The sequence below is a fragment of the Rhinichthys klamathensis genome, unplaced genomic scaffold, assembly GCF_029890125.1.
Source record: "Rhinichthys klamathensis goyatoka isolate OS25496 unplaced genomic scaffold, OSU_Roscu_1.1 h1tg000200l_1, whole genome shotgun sequence".
Taxonomy (NCBI): domain Eukaryota; kingdom Metazoa; phylum Chordata; class Actinopteri; order Cypriniformes; family Leuciscidae; genus Rhinichthys; species Rhinichthys klamathensis.
The window spans coordinates 203,643-227,573 of record NW_026606726.1 but is presented as its reverse complement, the minus strand read 5'-3'; the positions used below and the strand labels follow the sequence as shown (position 1 = coordinate 227,573).

General features: G+C 38.8%; 1 protein-coding gene across 3 annotated transcripts in view; it reads right to left on the bottom strand.

Annotated features, from left to right (window-relative positions):
• Window positions 1-23,931, bottom strand: part of ttc28 (tetratricopeptide repeat domain 28) — a 238,544-nt gene that overhangs the window by 12,918 nt on the left and 201,695 nt on the right. For all 3 annotated transcript variants that reach the window (XM_056263134.1, XM_056263135.1, XM_056263136.1), the window contains 4 exons: window positions 14,768-14,908; window positions 4,619-4,763; window positions 3,349-3,528; window positions 1,244-1,758 (listed from right to left, as the gene is read on the bottom strand). In XM_056263134.1, the coding sequence (XP_056119109.1) occupies window positions 1,244-1,758; window positions 3,349-3,528; window positions 4,619-4,763; window positions 14,768-14,908 (981 nt within the window). The remainder of the gene's footprint in view (window positions 1-1,243; window positions 1,759-3,348; window positions 3,529-4,618; window positions 4,764-14,767; window positions 14,909-23,931) is intronic.

Here is a 23,931-nt window from a genome sequence, read left to right as displayed (position 1 = left end):
AGCGACTCGTTATTGTGTGTTTGACGGACCGTTTATCAGTTTGGACCAATGCAGCGTGAGCCGATCTTCATCATCAGCACTGTCACTACACAGCCAAATCCAGTAAAGAAAACATTTGAGTTCGCCACTGAAGTAATAACATCGCTGCGAGATCTAGTGAGAAACATTCACATTTCTCTGTTATTAACGGATCAAGCAGCGCTGACGTGGAAACCAGGAAGAAACATTGTGCCATGAATGAACTATCCAGTGTCCACAGATCAGCACATTCACCATGGGTTTACTGTAGTAACACTACTAACTGTAACCATGGGAGTGTGGCAGGAATAGTCGGCTATAATGCTTTCAAGTAACATTACGTCGGTTTTATTTTGACATTATGAATACAATTGCTGCCCTCAAATGTTAATCTGAACTAAAATAAACCTTTGTTTATAACTACTACAATATTACATTTCATTTTGTCCAAGGAGCTGTTTTGTTTTATACGCTCCTAAGAAAAGTCAAGTATAGGTCCATCATTGCTCAAAGTAAAAAAATATCATACTTTATGATGTTAGTTTTAATAAAAATATAATTAAAAAAATTAAAATCAAGGAAAATTTCTCTGGCATTTCTTTCTTTTTGCTGTCTCGAAAACGTACCGAACCGTGACACAAGTGTATCGTATCGAACCGAACCGTGAATTTTGTGAACCGTTACACCCCTAATATATTTATATTCACACACACATATATATAGTTTATGGATAGAGTTTATGGATAGAACTAGGGATGCACAGATATGAAAATTTTGCCCGATACCGATAATTCTTTATATTTGAAAGCCGATAACCGATATATTGGCCGATAAATCTAAATCCAAATTTTTATTTTATATTTGAGAGCCTGATTACAAAAACAAAAGCCTCACCATTAAAAGCCATGACCCAAAAACACACTTATGATGTTCTCATTATAATTTTATGTAGTCGATATGACAGACTTGCGCTGCACATGTTGCACTGAACTGTATTTTCCTTTTTTGAAGTGATTCAATCATATTTCAAGCAATTCAAAACCATCATGTTGAACAGTGCACATCTGAAGAGTCTCAGCTGAAGGAAATAATCTGTTATTTATCGGCTTTAATATATCGTGCCGTTACCGATATGATGGCCAATATATCGCGCATCCCTAGACAGAACCGCGTTTAAAGCCGCGTGACGTTGCTCATGAGCGGAGCTGTACACACGTCTACTGACCCGAGCACCACTAGTTTGGTCGGCAGCCTGAGATCGAGGATATCGGCCGCGGTGAGCAGGAACTCCTGCAGTGGAGGACTGTCACAGATGCTTTCGGCATCGCTGGCGTCGTCTGGCACACGCAGGCTCTCCGGGATGGTGTAGTTGGACTTCACCGCGCTCTCTCCAGCTCCTCCTCCTCCTCCTCCAGAAGCCCCCGTCGCTGACGGTCCAGAGCTTGTGTCCTGGCATGGCGTGAGGACCAGGGCCGCCAGCTTCCAGGAGATGTGCGTGGCGAAGTGTGCGCACTCGGCCTGGGTGAGGGCGCTCATGACCCGCTCCTTGGTGGCGGCGGGACCGGCCAGCGGTTGGCAGCCCAGCTGATCGGCCACCATGTGAGCCTCCTCCTCAGCGCTGGGCATCGGACCCCACAGCCAGCGGTCCATCACTGACGGGGGCAGGCGAGGGTTCCCCACCACTGCAGCCATCGAGCTTCCTCCATTACACAGGACAGGACCCGTCCGCCGAGGGTGAACCTGAGGAACATGACGAATTACTGATCAAAAACAGCCTGGATTTATTGACTATTAAAGTCGAAATCAACAATTCTGTTTTTTTTAATTGAATTTACTATAAATGATTTATCTGTGCACATCATTATTTGTTGAAATTCATGTGCCTGTAATCTTTAATCGAAATATCTTCCCCTCCCTCTCGCAGCATCTCTTCTCTTCTCTGATGATGTGGGCGGGGCAACATGTCACTCACATGAGATCCACCAATCGCAAACCACAACCATTCATTCAATTCCCCACAGACACAATCAAGCCCCGCCCACATTTAATCTTGTTCCAGAAGTATTTCACTCGAATATACATCACAATAGGGAAGAAATGACAATCGCTACTTCCGCTTCATGCCAGCTTTAATGTATGCCATGTTGCTGATTTATAAAAGCATGAAGGCACATGAAGCTGTAAACAACATTGATCCTTTCATCCATCCATATCTATCTATCTATCTATCTATCTATCTATCTATCTATCTATCTATCTATCTATCTATCTATCTATCTATCTATCTATCTATCTATCTATCTATCTATCTATCTATCTATCTATCCATCTATCTATCTATCTATCTATCTATCTATCTATCTATCTGCTATCTATCTATCTATCTATCTATCTATCTATCTATCTGCTATCTATCTGCTATCTATCTATCTATCTATCTATCTATCTATCTGCTATCTATCTATCTATCTATCTATCTATCTATCTATCTATCTATCTATCTATCTATCTGCTATCTATCTATCTATCTATCTATCTATCTATCTATCTATCTATCTATCTATCTATCTGCTATCTATCTATCTATCTATCTATCTATCTATCTATCTATCTATCTATCTATCTATCTGCTATCTATCTATCTATCTATCTATCTATCTATCTATCTATCTATCTATCTATCTATCTGCTATCTATCTATCTGCTATCTATCTATCTATCTATCTATCTATCTATCTATCTATCTATCTATCTATCTATCTATCTATCTATCTGTCTATCTATCTATCTATCTATCTATCTATCTATCTATCTATCTATCTGCTATCTATCTATCTATCTATCTGCTATCTATCTATCTATCTATCTATCTATCTATCTATCTATCTATCTATCTATCTACCTATCTATCTATCGATCTGCTATCTATCTATCTGCTATCTATCTATCTATCTGCTATCTATCTATCTATCTATCTATCTATCTATCTATCTATCTATCTATCTATCTATCTATCTGCTATCTATCTATCTATCTATCTATCTATCTATCTATCTATCTATCTATCTATCTGCTATCTATCTATCTATCTATCTATCTATCTATCTATCTATCTATCTATCTATCTATCTATCTATACAAAATAAAATAAAAAATGACAAAAGCACATAACAAAAGTACTGACTGAAATATAAATGAAAGATGAAAATATAAAAATAATAAAAGCTAATTAAAAATATAAAAAACCAACTGTATATGAGCTCTAGTACAACAGCAGAGGTGTATGTGTATGTGTGTGTGTGTGTGTGTGTGTGTCAGAAGTGTGCTTACTTTAGCAGTGGTTCCCAGACTGCCGATGGACGGTACAGCGATGAGACTGAAGCGCTCATACAGATACTCATTAGATGAGCTTCCCTTCAGAAGAGCGAACGGGATGAGGTACAGCTCGCCCTCCAGAACCAGAACCAGCTGCCGGTGTCTGCCGACGGGACCGCTGGAGTGCATCAGGCCCTGCGGGGGAAAACAACCACCATACATCATCAAACTAGTTATGGCTCCAATTTATGGCTCCGGATTGGATGAGCCACATTTGAATTCAAATAAAACAGCAGACAATAAAAACACCAGGCATTCATTTAAACATTTAATCAATGCATCAAGTTGCAACAATTCATTAAAACAGTTCATTATCTATATCCCTTGGTGGAGAACTTATTAATTGTGATTATTATTACCCATTACAAGTAACATGCATTACATAATCAGATCACTATACAAAAAGTCAATAAAAAGAGTTGTACAGTAGGTAATATAACCCATAATGTTAAGAGATCTTTTGTTTGGCATACATCGTTCTAGGGGTCAGGAAATATAATAAGTGCTCAGAATATAATAATATTGTAAATATGTGTATTAAATATGCTATGTTGATGCATTAAACACTTGCAGAAGAGACCTTCTGATTAAAAACATCCGCAAGGCCTGGGACAGTAACATAACGCATTCATTTACATAAAAGTAACACTAAGTAATGTAATAAGTTACTTTTTTAAAGTCCCCCTGTGGTGAAAATCCAGCTTTTAATGTTGTTTATATGTCTATGTGGTGTTTTTAATATGCTTTAAGGCAAACCATGTGTAAATTCATAAGTCGAGAGCATTGCTGAGTATTTCCTCCTTAAAACTGCAGTGAACCAAAGACAGTCTCAAAAACACGGTTTGAAATCGCTGGTGTTTCTGACGTCACAAACGACCTTGTAACCAATCAGATCAACGTGTGATCGTCAACCAGTGGATCTCTGAGTGAGTGAGTGAGAGAGTGGAGGCGGGGCTCATTTGCATATTCATAGAACCACGTATACTAAATGAGGCAAGGGTGTCGAGTTACATTCAAGCTATTTAAAAAAAAAAAATTCAAGGAAAAAACATTTAAATATGTCATTTTGGTGATCAAAGATGAGTTTTAAGTGACTGACTACAGGGAGACTTTAAGAAGAAATGGAATATTGTAACACATTGCTTTTAAAAGGAGCCTTCCCATACATTGATTACTACTAATAAATAGTTATTTGTTGTAGATTGGTGAAGTGAGGCAGTCTTACCCCCTCCATCGGGGCGATGAGCAGGTCGTAGAGCGCTCGTAACGGGGGTTTGCTGAGCGCACTGGCGCGCCGGGGCAGAGGCGATGTGCCTTCCTTCACCGGAGACACGGTGTTACTGAAGAGACTCGTCATACTCTGACAACTCCTGAAAACACATGACAACACACACTCATCAGACAGACTGTACCTGTAACTTGTAACTGCATCAAACCTGTTGCATGTTTCATTCGGTGAGTGCTGTCTAGTTATAACTAGTTATGTCTGAGTTTTCTGACAGTTTTGTGTAAAAAAGAAAAGAAAAAGGAAGTCTGATATAATAATGAGTCAAGAATGTGATGTTAAATATAATGGTTGATATTGCTTCCAGTTCAGCCGTCAAACTGGTGATACTGGTAATTCGAATACTACACACTAGATGGCACTGTACACCTAAAAACAGCTCGTGTGTTTACAGTCATGTTCCTGAGAGCAGGTCATCATCGGTCAAGACTGAACAAACAATACAATTAAATAAAAATAGCAGTCACAAAATGTGTTTTATTGTAAACATCACAGTGAACCTCTTAGAAGAAAGATAGAATCACAGCTGTACAAATAATAATAATAACAATAATAATGTTATATTGTATCCTAATGACAAATAATACAAATGATTAAAATACTTCAGAATAATTAATAGTGTTATTCTGTATACTAATGGCAAACAATAATAATAAAATAAACAATCATTAGAATATTTAATAATATTATTGTAAATTTATGACATATTAGAATAATTATTATTAGAATAATTAAGAATAATTAATAGCGTTATATTTACAATAATGACACATTATGATTATAATATGTATTATAATAATAACAACAACTAACAGTGTTAAAAATACTAATAAAACAATTAAATAATAATTAGAATAATTGAGAACAATCAATAATGTTATATTGTATATTACTGGCAAATAGTATTATTATTATCAGAACAATTAAGAAAAATTAAGAGTGTTATATACACAAGCCCGTAGGCAGGGGGGGTTCGGGTGGTTCGAACGAACCCCCCTCACTGCCAAAGGTCCAGAATTTAAGTCGTTTAAAAAAATAAATTAAAAAAATGTTTATGTGATTATTGTCATCATTGTTTTAATCAATGCTTGTGACAAATATTCTTGGTTGCTGTTTCAAATTAATATGATTATTGTGTAGCTGGACGTGTGTGTGTGCGCCGCGCGTGCAGTTCAGAGAGAGTTCTCGCAAAACACTTTTCAAACCAACGGTGAAGAAGCATCGCATCTGAATGATAGGGCTGGGGATCGAGTCCAAAAAGAATCGATTCCTCGATTCCGAGGCGTTGGGAATTGAGAGTCGATTCCAAAGGTTCAAAATGCAATGGTTGGAATCGATTCCGGGGAATGATCTTACTCGTTGTAGTTTAGGACAAGTAATAAATCTGATTTATGAAATCAATCGACAAAAACAATCAAATTAACTTTTAAGTTATTAAATTCAAGTTCACGCAAACGTTTCCGTCTGCTGCGGCTGTCTGTCATTCATTCTCCATTCAGCGTTCAAACAGCGCGTTGCGTTCGGTTACGACAGTCAACATGATGAAACTCCCTCCAAGATGATTCACTGTTACTATTATTAGGCTATACTTGATCTGTAGATAAAGCTCTATGGTTTCGCATAAAATGACTATATTGCTGGACTGCATTGCTGTATCTTAACGCATGTTCCTTTGTTAGAACACAGGAGAGCACTATCATTCTTCACGCGCACAGTAACTGACATTTAAAACTGTTAAAAGAAAAGGCTCAATAAACTATTTTATAGATAGACGGCAAAAAATGCATCTCAAAATGCATCAGATTGATGCTTTAAAATATGGAATATTTAAAATTTTCTCACGGGGGACCATGCCCCCGGACCCCCCTAGAGGGGTAATATCCTTCTCACCTGGGGGTGGAGTTATATATATATATATATATATATATATATATATATATATATTATATATATTATATATACTGTATATGTATTTATTTTTATTTTTTTTATTAAAAGGATTTCTATATTTTATCCACTCAATAGACTACAATATAATAGCCTATAAACGTAGAGTAATTATAATAATAAAATATTTTAGGTGCATCAAAAAGCGTGCTCATTAACCAGCAGACAAGCTAATCCAGCACAAATTAGTGCATAACAGGGTCACCAAAATTAAGTATTTGAACCTCATAATTAAATACAAAAGGAGGAAAAAAACTGCAAAAATGTCCACTTTTTGAAAAAAAGACCCCCCCCCTTTCAATAGGCTGGCTACGGACCTGATACATAATAGTATAAATAATAATAGTGTTATACTGTACACTAATGACAAATATTAATAATAAAACAATAATGATAATTAAGAATACTTAATGTTAAATTGTATAATAATAAATAATAATTATTATTACAATAATTAAGAATAATTAATAGTGTTATATTGTGTAATACTAATAATATATTCTTGGCAGAGGAATTGTCATTCTTATTTTTGATTAAATGTAATAATTTATTGATCATTATCGTCTTTTATCATCTAGCTATAGATGCCATATATATATGAGATGCTTCATGAATCCGCAGGTGAAGTCCCTGCAGTAGCGGTTTTAGGCACGGGCGAACCGGGCGGTCGCCCGGGGCGGCATTTCATAATGTCACATGGGGGGCGGCACGAGCAGTTAAAAAAAATCCTCTGTGCCGCGAAGGTTTTCTATTTTTTATCATTTCAATTCAATTATTGGCAATGGCGCCTCTGCTTGCTGAGAAGGTGCCGTGCACAGAAGCTATGTCAAGGGAGTCTCCTGATTGGAGGAGCTCACCAAGCGTTCACGTATCGCGTCTTTTGCGCGCTCTAGGTCGTTATTTCAAATGTAGGCGCACGGGAAGCGCGCTCATTATTGAAGTGACGCGCTCATTCTTTCCAGGAGCAGCCAGATGAAAAATTGTAATCTTTTCAGTATGGGAGTGCACGTGCACCCAAACACGCGGGTGTTTTTCTCTTCTCCGTAAATAAATGTTTTAGCAGAGCTACAGCAAGCGTTTTTCTGTGGTGGAAATCCATTAGCTACTAAAACTTCTTTGTCGTTGTAGAGAGCGCAGTGCATGGTTGTATAGCAACGACAGCCATGGGAAAATCGGACCGAATTTTACTATTAATAATAAAAGATAAGCTGTGCATTATAAATGTCAGGAATGTATCTTTATTGACTCATTCTTTTTATAAAGATGATTTAAATGCTGAAATATGTGAGGTTTATCTTTTTATAAAACCTTTTTGTCAAAAGTTTATTTGAACGTGTGCATGTTAGATAACATTAAAGACACTCCTTTAAAATTTGGCCATCATCTTTAATGTTATTAACTTGGTGAATTGATTTCATTGTGTATTAGGCTTTTTGAACAAGATTCTGTGTATAACCGTGATCATTTTGGTCACTATATTCATGAAATGGAAATCATTTTCATAATGATCAAATATAATTACGTGTTTTTACAGTAGCCTATGCAAAGTACAATTTTCTATTAAAAATAATCTCTGATTCTGTCCTTTTCTCTGACATTTAAGAGTGACATAGGCCTACAAAAGCTATTTTAGGTCTAAAACAGTTTGGATAGTTGTTAATATGAGAGCTGTTAGAAATTATTTAAGTGATAAGTATTGTGTTACTACATAAATATCTCTCGGACCCTTACACTTTTAAAAACTCTATTTAGTGACAAAGTATAGTTTAACAAGTCATAACTAAAAGAGCTCCATGCATAGAATTCAAGGCAGTAACCAATGAGCTAATGGTTCCTCCCTGAAAGTTAGATTAATCTAGCAAAATAACTTGATTCTATTAACTGTGTTTTTCAAATGAACGGTATGTGATATTGTTGGGTTGTTGTTGTTTATTTTTTGGGGGGGCGCTCGAAGGGGGTCTCGCCCAGGGTGTAATTCAATGTAGAACCGCCACTGAGTCCCTGTAACACACAGCCTTAGCTTTAGTCTACAGTAACACAAAAAAAGCCACACATCACCTTACGGATGACATCAAACCCCTCGTTATTAAAGCAGCGGTGTAGTGTAACGATGCACACACTCCAGGTCTAATCGCCATCACTATGGTAACTCCCTTCCTACTTTCTGTCACGCAGGTCTATCATTACACGCCTTCAAAGAGATAACAAACCTTCAGGCGCACACACACACACACCGGTGGCTCGTTCTCCCAAACTCTGGATCCATTCAGAGGTTAATTGGGTGATCAAACCCGCCCCGTTTCCCCTGTGAGGCTCGTCCATGTTTCATGAGCATCAGCGCCAATCAAACACAGGACCACGAGAGACGGTGCATTATTATTATAAGGGAACAATACACCGCAAAACATTAAATTCTGCTTATTTACTAATCCTGTGTGACTTACTTTCTTCACTGAAAAAAAAGAACATAAAAAGAACACAAATACACCATAAAAATACACCAACTGAATATAAAGCTATTAAAAATACTTTTCTTTAACTGAAATAAAGCTGAAATAATATATATATATATATATATATATATATATATATATATATATTTATATTATTTGTATTTTTCCAGTTTTTTTTTCAGTTTAGGTCTTTCATTGCATATTTATTTTATTTTATTTCATCTTTATTTCATTTAAAGAAAACAGTTTTTAATAGTTTTGATAATTTTACCGACAAAAACGGTAAAAAAAAAAGCTTGAATAAAAAAAAACATTCAAAGAAAAACTTGAACTTGAAGTAAACTGACTGAAAAAAAAATAAAGCTAAATATAAATATGAACAAAACTAATAAAAATAACAAAAGTACATAACAAAATGACTAAAACCTAAACCAAAAATCAAAATGAAATTATAAAAATAAAAGCAAATACTATAATGGTATATAAATGCACTATATTCCATCTCTAATCAAGAAATAAGACTAAAATTGAACTGGTTAATCACTGATCATCGATAATCTACCAGATTAGTGAATTTTTTTACCTGGATCAGATTCAATAATGAATGATTCTTGAAGTATTTAAACTATTTTCAGTGAATAAACGTTTACATTTGGGTCTGTTCCTCATGCAAATCTATCTTAAGAAGACTTGAAACAGCCATTTCACCCAGTTTAATGATGTTTTTTTGTCATTTTGGAGTTTGACAGCCCCTGGCCCTCATTCACTTTCACTACACAGAAAAGTTCAGGAAACTCCTCAAAAATTCTCCTTGCTTTAGAACAAAGAAAGTTTGAGAGCGAGTCAAGACTGTGAGTGAACATTTGCTGGTTTAACACAGCGGCACAGGCTCATTAGGGCAGATGAGGAGTGAATCGTGCTCTTTGTTTTAATGAATATAAAGAGATGTACGGCACAGAGAAGCGAAGCTCTAATGATGACCGCTCTGACCCCGTCTTTAACAACCTCTCCTCCTGCCCTCGCTGTTCCTGTCGTCGCTGTCGTCTTCCTCCCTCCCCCTCTTTCACTGCTAATAACCAGCTTTCGTTCTCTCGTAATGAATCAGGACTCGACTGAACGCTGAACTATCATTCGAACTGGCTCCTTAATTATCACCCGTCAGAGTCGCTCTTCTCCTCCAGCAGAGTTTAGATCCATTATGAGCAAAAATGTTTACTAATTGCTTAATGATTTGGTGTTTGATTGGGCTTTTTTTCAATACTATTTGAGTGGTTTCTCTTCCTGTAGATTAACATCAAATGGGTATTTGGTTAAATATAAACATATGCCAGATCTAGAACAGGAAACCTATTTGTTATATAAAAAACTAGATGACAAGTTTTAAAAGTCTTATGATGGTACACAAGTAGGGTTGGATTAACGATTACGATTCTTATCGATTCCTAATTTCGATTCCAATAAGGTAAAATAAAAAAAACGGAGATATCAGTCTTATTGCAAAACTTTTCATTGTACCTGAATACCATGAACAAAAATCCACAGGCTAAAGAACACTAACACAAGTAACTTTAGCCTGTGGTTTAAAAATACCATAGCAAAAACAACTAGCCTAACTAATATAAAGGTCAAGCATTATTAAAGACAAGTAAACACTCAAATCACAGCAAATAAATACCTCAAGTATTCAATTCCAGAATATATTAAGTATATCAATTGATTTTTAGAGACATTAAAGGGGTCATGAACTGAGAAATCAAATTTTACTTGCGGTTTTGACATTTAAAGGGTTAGTTCACCCAAAAATGTAAACTCTGTCAGTAATTACTCTCCCTCATGTTGTTCAACCCCGTAAGACTTTCGTTCATCTTCGGAACACAAATGAAGATATTTTTGATTAAATCTGAGAGCTGGATCACTCCTCCATAGGCTTCTTAAGGGATCGAAACTGGCCGGCCCAAAAGTTATGAAAGACATCGTTAAAATAGTCCGAGTGACGACAGTGGCTCAACCTCGAGTGAGTTCACGTAGTGTAACAGCGCAGCGCTTCTGTGTTGTACGTCACACACACACACATGACCAGCATCGGCCAATAGTGAGCCTACGTGTGACGTACAACCCAGAAGCGCTGCGCTGTTACACTACGTGAACTCACTCGAGGCCCACAGAGAAGGATATGAATAGTTGAATAAAGTCATTATTTTTGTTTGTTTTTTTGCGCACAGAAAGTATTCTCTTCGCTTGATAAACTGAAGGTTGAGCAGCTGTAGACACTTGGACTATTTTAACGATGTCTTTAATAGCTTTTCTGGGCTGGCAGGTTTCAATCCCTTAAGGCGAGACACTACAGGTGAATAGGGTAAATTTTTTAAATAATAGATATCACCATGAAACTTTCTCAGTTGATTACTTACATAAGTATATAAAAAAAATGTATTACAAGTTTTTGAAATTTTTATGTTTAATTATGCAAATTAGGCATTATCTCATTAAATATGCATAATTTTGCACACATTTTCGGTAGATAGATCTGAACATATGATAAAGCTAGGTGCAAAATTATTTTTTCATTTTGTTTACACACAAGATGAAAAAAGAATTTCAGAGGGATTTCAGGATATATGCTTTCATAGGAAATCTAAATATATTGTCCATAGCCTTAAAAAATCGATTCTCGCCATATTTTTTCTATTAAAATGTCACATAAATCAGGCCAGGAATGATTTATAAATAAATCCCTCTGAAAATATCTTCAGAATACTGCTAAGTGTATAACTGGAAAGTTTGGTGTACATAGGTGCTACACAGGCTGAGAAGTTTCTACTGGAGAATGCCAAAAAACTCATTTTGAGAAAACAGCATTTAAAGATTTGTAATGTAAAAATTCATACTTTTTTAGTGGAAACAACTATTTACAGACACAATATCTTATCAAATCATTAGCAACAACAATACAAACCACCTAAATCACATTACAACTTAAAACACAGCATTTATGGCCTTCAACTGAACAGAAAAACAGTCAAAAACACACATCTAAATGTCAGAGCACGTCACGTGATTCATCTGAACGAATCACGTTGTCAGAAATTGACATCAGCCAATGAGATTTCGGTTTTAGGGTTAAATGCCCATTGTACTTTCACGATTGGTGGCTGATAAATAGGAAATGACCATATTTGGATCCGACAACAATGTGAAAGAGAGAGAGAGCTTTCCAACGTGTGTGTGATGACAGGGTGCAGATCGCGATCGCAGAGCAGCATGTTGATTTAGAACGACAACTTTTTGTTGAATTTAGGAGAAATCTACAGACGCAAACAGACAAAGTGTAGTAAAATAAAGACCTAAATGTGTATTTTGGAAATTTTTTCACCATAAGTATGAAAGAAGAGATGTTATTGAAGACAAATAGCCCAAAATCTCAAAATTGACCAGTGAAAAAAAAACTATGTTTTTGCCTGCCATGTCTCGCCTTAAGAAGCTTATGGAGGAGTGATCCAGCTCTCAGATTTAATCACAAATATCTTAATTTGTGTTCCGAAGATGAACAAAAGTCTTACGGGGTTGAACAACATGAGGGAGAGTAATTACTGACAGAGTTTTCATTTTGGGGTGAACTATCCCTTTAAGAGGTCATCATACTATAAGTTTCAAAAGTGAAAACTTCCTTGTTTTACTGTAACCAAGCCCAGCAAACGACTCGTCCTACAGCGTGCCCATCTATGACAGACGGGTGAAAGACCTCTGCAGAAGAACAACGCCTACTTCATAACTGCTTCTTTGGCCCCGCCCACTGACGTGTTAGTGAGATGATGAGGAGTGAAGAGCAATACAGGATCACTGGACTACAAATAACATTACCTTCCAAAGGATCCTAATGCGAGGAATGTGGTTATTTATTTTCAACAATGTGAATGTCTCAGTTGAGCATTATTTATGTGTATTCAGTAGCCTGGTTAAAACCAGAGCATTCTCAGTTGTAACTGAGTTATGGTCTGGCAAAGCGTCATAGACAAATCATTTCCAGAGGGGCGTCACCAACGGACGTCGCGGATAGACCTAAACCCAATCAGAGCGATGAAGGAGATGGCATATGCAGAGCGGCGGAGAAACATCTCCGAGTGTTGTTCTTTGCTCGGTTTTTAACTAAAGGGAAACGTTCAAATCGCTTAAAACAGACCCGATAGCTGATTCGAACGAGTGATGTTCGACGGCGGCATCCATCTTTGTAATGTAGGCTACAAAATCTGCTTCAAAATCCCAGCGCTGTCGTCATCGAGTAAAGCCCGCCCCAACGTTTCTGATTGGTGCCGCGATTTTGGCGGATTGGAAATGGGCTTGAATGAGCTCTTTGCCAGACTAACTTTCAGAGCAAATCTAAATTTGCCGGAAGTTGTCTGGGTTTTCCCAGGCTATGTATTCGGTACATTTCACTGTGGATTCCTTGGTAAATCAGTTGCAATTTCGGCGCAGGCTTTCCAAACAGACTTTTACAATATGGACTTGACCGTAATGCCACAACATGCAAGTGACCGTGTTAATTATAATGCCTGATCTGTGACCAGTGATTTCTGAAATTATATATATTAAGCGATCAAAGAACACTCCCTTTACAATCGCTGGAGCTGTCAACTCACACCAAAACTCCCGTTATAATCAACGAATCTCTTATTTACATTGTGTTTGCACTGTTATGATGAAAGCATTCGTTATTGTGCAGAAATCAAGCTGCAATCACGAGATCACGGCATTCATGAGCTCAACATGTCTGTTGGTCATCACTGCAACCTTCCATGCCACAATCTAAATATAATGCTTTTCACGATTAATTAACCTTGAGAGCCGTAATAGTAAAAACGTGCTTTCGAGAGAGTTCCACATGTAATACTTAGCTATTTCATATGCAAAGATGTCAGCCAATCACAGCAGTGGATGTTTACACTGAAGTCTCACAGCAGACACGCCCCTTCAAACAGAGCGTTCAAATCAGAGGCTAAAATCAGGGTAGGAAAAATGCCTTTTATTTGTCAATTATGACCATTTTTGATGTAAAAATCATACTAACATTATTAGCCTGACCCACATCGAGATGTTGGAAAATTACATTTGCTGCCGCTAGGGTGCGTCTAGATTTCTAGGCTATAACATTATAAGTGCACCCCAGGAAACACTATAAAACAATACAATAATGCAGTTCATGACCCCTTTAAGATGTTTTACTGGCAAGCTAATCAATATCATGACTCATCTCTGCAATTTACCTTCATTTATGTCTTGAAAAATACTCAGAAACAAAAAAATAACACCATAAATTAGTCCACACAACTCACATGCCAAGCAATCTGACCAACATTTAACTTGTTATTCACTGATAATCTTTACTTCCAGTAACCAGAACAGTGAACAAATCATTCAAATCAAAAGAATCATTCTTTTGACTTGGATTTTTTCAATGAACCGATAGATTTTCAGTGAATAAAACAGTTAAATTTGGGTCTCTTACTAAAAAAATCTGTCATTTAACTTCAGATAACTTCTATCATATAACTTTAATGGTGTTTATTTGTCATTTTGACCTCCTTCACTTTCGTTATACTAAAAAGAACATCTTAAAATACTCTCAGAAAGCTCTTAAAAGCGCTCAAAGGTTTTCTGAGCCGCTTCCTGTGAGGATTGGTGTGTGTCTGACCTGTTGAAGAGGTTGTTTCTGGAAACCATCCTCAGGAAGCCGGTCGGGTCGGTCACTGAGTTGAGTTTATTGTTGAGTTCTTCAAACTGCTGGTCCAGAAGGTCTCCAGCTTCGCTCTCAGTCTCGCTGCTGGAACACGCTCTGAAACACACCCAACACAATGTCATTTATTCAAGCAATTAGACATTTTACCACAAAACAAGGTACAATCACTGCAAAGGGACTTGGCTTATTGCTTTTTTGAAAAGAAAAAAGAGCAACACATAATTGAATGTAGTAAAACTAACAATCTGCCACATTACTTCTGGCAAGTATAGGTCTTTATTCAACAACAATGGAATACTTGATTCTGATTGGCCAATCATGGAATTAACAGGTCATAAACGTTACAATAGAGTTCCAAAAGTAAAAATCCCATTCAGTTCCGTTTAATTTTTATTAATCAATTAATATTTGTTTTATGATAACATGCAAAGCATTAAAAACAGACCTAATGTACGCTAGGTTCTTAATCGATGATGTATGCTTTTTCTTTCAACTAATTTTTTAAATACTCGTGTTAAACAGTGGAATACTTGGTGAAAAATGACATTACCCAAAATTCTGCAGAAAAATCGCACAAAAACTAACTCTTTAGTACCTGAACACTCACATGAAGCGCTGCAAAATGATGTGGTCAATTACACTGTAAAAAAATTTGCTGCCTTAAATTTTTAAGTCATTTCAACTTAAATTACATTAAAATTACTTATTGAAAAAAGTTAAGCAATTTAAAAAAAAACTACTTTTTTGAGTTAAAGGCGCTCTATGTAACTTTTCTACAAAAATGAATCCTTTTTTTATTGCCTGTGTGTGAAGGGGTTGTAATCACACATTAAAATGATCCACTTGTCAAGTTTTGCTATTACCTCTTAAGGCCAGTATTCATATTTCTATGTGAAGTCTCCGGGTCGGATTTACCGCGAAATCCAACGGATGTGACGTGCATGCGCGCTCCCGAGCCTCTCTCCTTATATACAGTCTATTGTAGACGGTCAGGGAGTTACGTCCGGTTAAAGGTGCACGTTTTTCGGCTTATATCTCAGTCAATCTTTGATCAATATTCCCAAGACTCTAATCGTTCGTAGTGCTGGACGGGGCCTTTCGAACGAGCCCACCCCCGAGGTCCAACTCGCCCGGCTCCCCGAGTTATAGCCGTTCGAAATCGGGGGTCCCAGCGAACGGCGATCCGGTAGGGGGCATCCCCGAGGCCCGCCACTCTAGCGTTCAGGCAAGGGTTCCCCTGGGACCTCCTCCCCCGAATTTGAGCTCTCTGGGTCTTTGCGTTCCAGAGATACGAGCGATTTTCTTCTGAGATCGTGACGTCACCGGCGTCCGCAATTTTGCAGCGCGCCCGATGGTTTTCTGTTAATATCTCCGCGAAAACACCACCAAAAACTATGGAACTTATATGGTTATTTTCAGCTCGACTAGATGGTCCCAACGAGCTCGGTGCTCGCCGAATCCATCAAGTATTCGCCGAGATATTTGCGTAATAGACGGTATTGTCTATGAGTTCGAGCACGAGCGCTCTTGTAAAATTTGGTTGCAATCTGAAACATCACCACTAGAGGCCGCTAAAAGTTACATAGAGCACCTTTAAAGCAATGCAAAAACAAATGTCAATGTATTGATCATAATTTTTTCCTCTCAAACTACTTAATCATTTGCATATATATGCATATTTTGCAATAAACGTAAAATATACTGTTTTGTACTGTCATGCTTCAAATCAAGGTTTGTAAGGTTGTGATTCACCTCGTAGCTGGTTCGTTTGGTTCATGGTTTATTACTCTTTAACAAAGACTTTTTAAAAAATCCCATGGAACAATTATTGTGAAATATACCGGAACCAAGGCTGCTGAAAAAGTGGGCACTCAATGGCTACAAATATGGTTCAACCAATCAGATTTCAGAGGCGGAGATGTCAGATTTAAGAAATTCAATACAATATACAATTCAAACAATATATGAGCATATGCATGTTTGAGATCATATGAATCAATCCTACCGACTCTTTTATGTCAGTTTTTATTTCTCTGAAACATAACTGTTAACTCAATTAAATTCCTCAGCTACAAAAGCGCAACATCCGAGTGATGAAACGCTCCCCGCTTATCAAACACACTCGTTTTATATCAAGACATGCACATGTTTGTTGACTTTTCATTCCCGATATCCATTGAGATGCGACACAAAATAACAGAAACAACGTTATAAACGACCAAACAACTCGAGCACAACGGCAGACACAATCACTGATAATTACTCGGCGTCTGAGGAACGCGTGAGCAAATTTCTCTGATTAGCTTTAATGAAAAAACAGATCTCTTCAGTAATCCGACTCATCTGAGACGACACACTTGGATACCTCTATTGGGTTAATAAGGTTTTATCCACCTCACCTCAATTACACACTAAACGTGCTTCATTTGTACCTAATGCACGACGCAGATGCTCAGCTGATTATTTTGGACACACTATCAGATATGAAGAGATTTGAATGCCCTGAATAGCTCATTAGCACGTGTTTACTTGAGCACTTCGCTCTGAGAATGAAAGGAAACGTCTGGTAATCGTGTCCCCTAGATTTCCAAACTATTCCGTTCCTCTCATTTCGTGTCCTTAATCTCCGCAAACATGTTCGCACTCCCTCTCGAGACGCAAGCCGTCCCAAATCCTGTTGAAATGTTAATTTAATTCTTTGTCAGGATACACTCCTCTAGGATGGGAATAATCTCGTTTTGGTGCCAACTAGAAATGAAAAGCATAGAAGAAGCCGGAAAATGAGCTCTGCTCTTGTGCTTAAAGTGACCCAGTCGTGGGGCGAGCGTTTGCGTCTGCGACCCGTCCGCGTGCCGAGCTGTAGTGGAAGTGGGAAGCGTGCATTGGAAATGAAGATGGCTGGGATGTGAAGACAGCGCCGTGGGCCACATGTGTCAGGCAGAGATATGCGAGGATGCTCTGAAAGGAAAACCTTCCTAACACCCTTACAGGAACGGGAACGCTCACCTGGAGGGCAAAACAAGGCTTTCCTCTGCTGCCCGCCGGTTATTTTTACCAGGTTTTGCACTAGGATATTAAAAGACCAAATTCAATATACACCTTATTGACGATGCATATTATGTACAGGCAGGCAAATGAACCCAACAAGCAATTTCTCATTAAGCGTTTTCTTTATAATGGCTTTCTATGGTGAAACGCTTAATGAGAAATTGCTTGTTGGGTTCATTTGCCTGCCTGTACATAATATGCATCGTCAATAAGGTGTATATTGAATTTGGTATAACCTTTTATTGAATACTTGAATAACCTTTTAGCGTGTTGCGTTCATATTCTGGGCTCATCGGCTCGGCTGTATATAGTATATGCATCATCAATAAGGTGTATGCTGAATTTGATCTGTTAATATCACTGGACGTTAAAAGGGTCCTATTGTGCTTTTTTCCCATGTTCATCTTTCTTTAGTGTGTAATGTTGCTGTTTGAGAATGAAAAAGCTCTGCAAAGTTACAAAGTTCTTCTCTATATTAGTGTCAGTGTTTCTGAACTCCCTGAAACGCCTCCATTGTAGTCTTGAGTTTCTTCCGGGAACGAACACGTCACAATTTTCCTCATTTACATAATTCATACGCAGAATAAAGGGGCGGGGCCTGGTTGAGTTATTAGTAGTGTGTTAAACTGGTGGTTATGGTAAGGGGCGGGACATTTCCCAAACACACTCGAAGCGCTTGACCAATCACAAAACACTGATCCAGCCGACCAATCAGAGCACAGTGTGCTTTTCAGAAGGAGGGGCTTCGTAAAAACAGGACCTAAGGATGTTAGGAAGGACCTAAACCTATTAAATTAAAGTATTTTATTAGAGTACCTATTCTAGTAAAGTCCGAAAACAAAATAAAGACTTTAGTCTGTAAGACTTTGTCCTTTTTAATTTTGAGTGTTTTTCACGTTAAGCATTTGTCCCGCTATATTTAAGGTGCGCTCCATTCGACCGTAAGTGGACTGGGAAGTGGACTTCACATTAAGTGAGATCTTAAGTGAGAGGCCATCTTAAGTGAGATTCCAATCCGAAGGGAACGAACATGTTCAGTTCGAAGCGCACTGCAAACGGCATAGGGAATAAGGGAACATCGATACATCACTTCACAGGCAGTAGAGAGTGAAAATCAACCAAGGCTGCGTTCACACTGCAGGGGCTTAATGCTCAATTCCGATTTTTGGAAAAAATTTGATTTTTTTGCAAGGCCGTTCACATTTCCAATTAAATGCGACCTTTTGTGATCTCCTGTGTGAACGTGAAATGACCCAGAAGTGACCCGTATGCGCAGAAGAGTACTCAACGGTCAATTCCCGCCTACTTCAACGCAGAATTATGACGTTTGTCGCATATCAATGGCGTGCGGGTCGGATACATGCGACCTGGCCGTTCAGATTGAAGTCGCATTTCAAAAGATCGGATACATATCGGATTTGGACCACATACCCAAGTGGCCTGGGTCGCATTTGAAAAGATCGGATCTGTGTCGTTCAGACTGTCATGAAAAGATCAGATACAGGTCGCATTGGGGCAAAAAAAATCGGAATTGGGTCGTTTCAGCCTGCAGTGTGAACGTAGCCCAAGTGTCATTGTGCACCGCGTCACCAGTCGGAACAACCATAGACCAGAGCCGTTGGAAGAGATTTAAAATAAAAATTTCTAACGGCTCTGAGTTTACGTATGCATTGAGTATTCATAAATATTGTTATTATTATACAAACTAGAGTATTTATGAACGGTTAGGGTGATGAATGTATCTATTCACACTTTGCACGTGACGTCACAAGTACTGGCTGGCGGGCAAGAACGTTGTTCTCCAGCTACGAATCCCAGTAAACTAGTCAAGGATCTTGCCAGGACGTCACCAGTTTTTATACAAAAGTTGGTGTTTCGAGATGTAAATGACATGCCAGATAGTTGTTGTGCGATTGGTTGCACTAACCAGATGAGATGAGCAACCTTCACAGTATACACGTCTGTGCAGTGATCATTCCATCACTCCATCAAAGGTAATTTCAACATTTGTTTGAATACAATGGGTGTATGATCATGTAATTAATCGTGTCTTTAAGTTACCCTGTAGTTTCGTCAATCAACACCACCAGCTGGTTCGACGAGTCAGCTGTTTGTGTTATGAGGCTAACTGTACGTTCACACCGCCTGCCGCTGGCGAGAGCGGCAGAATTGATTTGAGTGACTTCTTTGCACTTTGACGCTCTCGCCGGTGGCGGTGTAAACGCACAGTAACAGCTGTCGTATTTTGATAACAACAACAAAAGTATGTGATAGGTTGTTTTGAGGTTTGTGATATCTATGGTTTTCAATGAGAACCAGAGATGACCCAAAAGTAGAGCTAGATATTATTTACGGAGGAATTATTACTGCTCGATTATCTTAAAAAACCTTGTCTGCGTTACACAATTTAGCTACCTTGGAGTTAATCCTATTCCTAGTCCATAGTAATGCAGCGACTTGATAGCTACTAGAAAGACCTGGAACTACAGGACTCTATGTTGAAAATACCCGTTTGTTGCCTGCCAGGTATCCATGGTAGTCATGTGACTGCAAAGTATGAATAGGCCTATATGATTTTAAATTAGAAAGGAAAGTTAATTACAAAATTGAATTAAGTTATATCATAATCTGCGCGAGCCTGTTGTTGCCTTTCTCTGATCACGTTGCAGGGCATTCCAAATGAGTGATTATTGTCAGCGAAGTCCACTTCAACTGATGTACCGTGTTCAGGGAGTAGGGAGCAGTGAACACTGCGTAGGGACCCTGTCAAAAGGAACGCACCTTTAGTGATCACAAGTGCCCAAAACTCGCATTTTGTTCACATATTTTTTGTTTTTCTACTTGTAGAATCTGAATCTGAATTTCTACTTGCAGAATCTGTGGAAGAATATTCGTGGCTTGAAACAGATGAAAAACTAACAGGTCTGTGCTGCAGGTCTATGGGTGTTTTCTCCAGGTCTCTGTGCAAGTCATGTGACTGAAAACTATGAATAGTAAGTGAACCTGATCCGGTAGGTTAAAGGTGCATTGCGCAAGTCTCTGAGTTTTTGCAGAACTATGCCCCCTCTGGCGACAAGCGAAACTGCAACCAGAGATGTGCACGCTCATGGACCACACGCACACGCACGCTTGCACGAGCTGTTCATAACCAAACGAGCATCAGCCGCACAAATCTTTTGTTTACAGTCATAATGTCTTCAGAGGTAATAAAGTTATAAATCTGCAAGTCATTTTAAATATATGAAAGGAAAGGCATTTGAGTAAATTACACACTTATGTGTGAGGGGAAAACGGGGGTAGTAGAAAACTTCGGCTTTTGTTTCCATCTATCTCCATGTTGAACTGTTTTATGTGTTTACTGTATCCACTTATGATTGTATTATTATGGAAACACGTTCATGAACAATATAAGTGATTACTTTGTAAAAAGCCAACTGAGGATCCCGTTTGAGCCCTACAGCAGACCGGACATCTCTCCATTTGCTGAAAGCCTTCCCGATGTTGACTCTCGTCTTATTCCGACGCCTGTCTGACTCCAATTTGGCCCTTTTGGTGGCACAAGACAAAAGTTTTCTTTTCTTTATCTTACGTGGAGTTTGCGTTGGGGTTTGGAATGAACTACAAGCCGGTCTCTTCTTGTACTTTTGTCGAAAAGTTGACTAAAGTTTTGTCGCTCGAGTTGTCTTCGCTGATCCGGAGAATGGCGGCGAATACACAAACCTGCCAGACATAGCCAGGGGAGCGTGAACGCGCATGACGTCACGCCCAGTCTCAAATCCCGTCCCGAATCCCTCTTATTTATTTCACTGTACAGGATTATAGAGGCAATCGCAGTGATCAGAGAAGGGCTCATTCAGCCCATCAGGCAATTGTTTAAGCATGTATGGGTTAAAAAAACGGGTATTTTTAACATGAAATGTTGCGCAATGCACCTTTAACAAAGGTTGTTCACACTAGGTTTGAGTTTGATTACGCCTCCAGAGTTATACTGTATACTGTTTATAATCGATCTCAGGACAAAGTGAAATAAAACTGCAAAATGTACAATATTCATATATGAAAGTAACAGTGTTTTATAGTGTGTGTTTATTCGTTGTTGTGTGTAGCCTTGACAGTTCTTTTTCTCTGGTCTGGCAATAAAATGGCAAATAAAACTCTGTGGAAGCTGTTTCCCAGCTAAACTTGAACACACTGTCTGCGGCGGACACGTTTGAAAGCCATTTCTGCTGAGACAAGCAGCAATAAGAATGCATTAGACTATAATATGCAAATTATACATCATCAACAGCGGATTATTTCCTCAAATTAGGCCGAATTGCTTTATGAACCATAACTCAAACCACAGCTTCACATCAACCACACAAACAAACTCAAATGGACCTGGGAAAAGACTAAACACTGTAGTGTAATGTCTTAATTAGTGGCGTTTACTTGGTCAATTATCACTATTACTGAGTGTTAATGATTGATCAAACCCTTAACCATATTAAATACAACTGTACAGCAACATTCTGGCAAACACCCTTCATGCCGCTGAGTTTTGCATGGACAAACACTAGTCACATTAACAATCCAGCTGAAATTGTGCATTAATCACAGAATTATTCTGATGAATCTCATGAGGAACGCACTGATCCGTCTCAACTAAAGGGTGGAAGAGGTCTCGCTAAACGAAGCATAATCGCTCATATTGCAGACGGTCGCGGGTATCACAGATCCTGTTCGTGCCTCTTTCTCTCTGCACAATGAATGGGGTCTTCAAAGGTGGCATATTGCACCCAACCAAGTGGAAAAGATTGCTCGCAGCCCCTCAGTCGAGCGCTAAATTATCTTTTAATGGGCAGGGATGAGCGCAGAGCTCGCTGGGAGAAGCCATCACACCTCTAGTGACTAATGCGCTGGCACCAGAGACACGCAGCTTTCCACGCGCGTACAATAATGGCCTTTGTTTCAGGCTGCTGCTTAATTCACACCAAGAGCTTCTGACGTTCTGCCATCCTTCTCTGCATTCTGCTCCTCCAAACCTGCCAGCGTCTTCACCTAATTACATGTCAGAGTACACTCAACTCTGCAGCAGCGACTCCTCTCCAAGCCTCCGTGTGAGAGGTGAATAACTCCCAGAGATCAGTGCGGTGTGGCCTCCAGCCCCGCTGTGGCGTATGACAGCATCGCTGAGATGTTCCTGCGGGGCATTAACACACACACATGCACACTCATCCCTGCTGCGCTCGATGCCACCAACCAACCATCCATCCATCAAGGTATATTTAGGAGGTTGTAGACTTTCACACTAACATGCACACAGATGCATTCTGCTGCAGTGTAACGGCCATGAGCACTGGAGTCGGACATGCTCTTTTATTGGGAAAAACATTCCTAAATCTTACCCAGCAACACCCTAACATCCAGTGCACCCTAAAAACCATCTAGGAACGTCCTAACAAGCATCCAGAAAACCCTAGCGATGCCCACTTAGACTAACCTAGCAATCAGGGTTTGAAATTAACACCCGTCAACCCGCCAAATGCGGGTGAAAATCAACTGTGGTGTGTAACGCTGTCAAATCACGAGCCAATTGGCGTGTTACTGATTATATTTAGGAAGTTCGTGTAAGCCAAATCTGCACAGATTTAGCGCAAATCCTCAACTCGTAAGTCATCATGATATATTAAAGGGATACTTCAGGATTTAGCATTAAGCTTTGTATTAGTAGAAAACCTGTAGTATTTTCGAATTACCGTGCTTTCCACCCTTATATCCCCCTGAGACGAGAGATTTATGTATTTTTTGTCTGGAAAAAATCCTCCGACGACGCAAAAATAGTCATTTTGCGTCATCGGAGGATATTTTGGCCAGAGGCTAAAGACTGCAGTCAGTATGGGGCTGTCCCGCATGTTCTCAACCCGCCCATAGAGGCTGGGATCTCACTCACAGAATGGACACATAGTGTCAGACATCTTTTTTGGAAGCTAAGCTAGCAGGCTCTTGTTCTGTGGAGAAAGCTGAGTAGTAGGGGTTACCATCCTCTTTTTACCGGACATGTCCGGCCGTCGAGATCGTACAAAATGTCC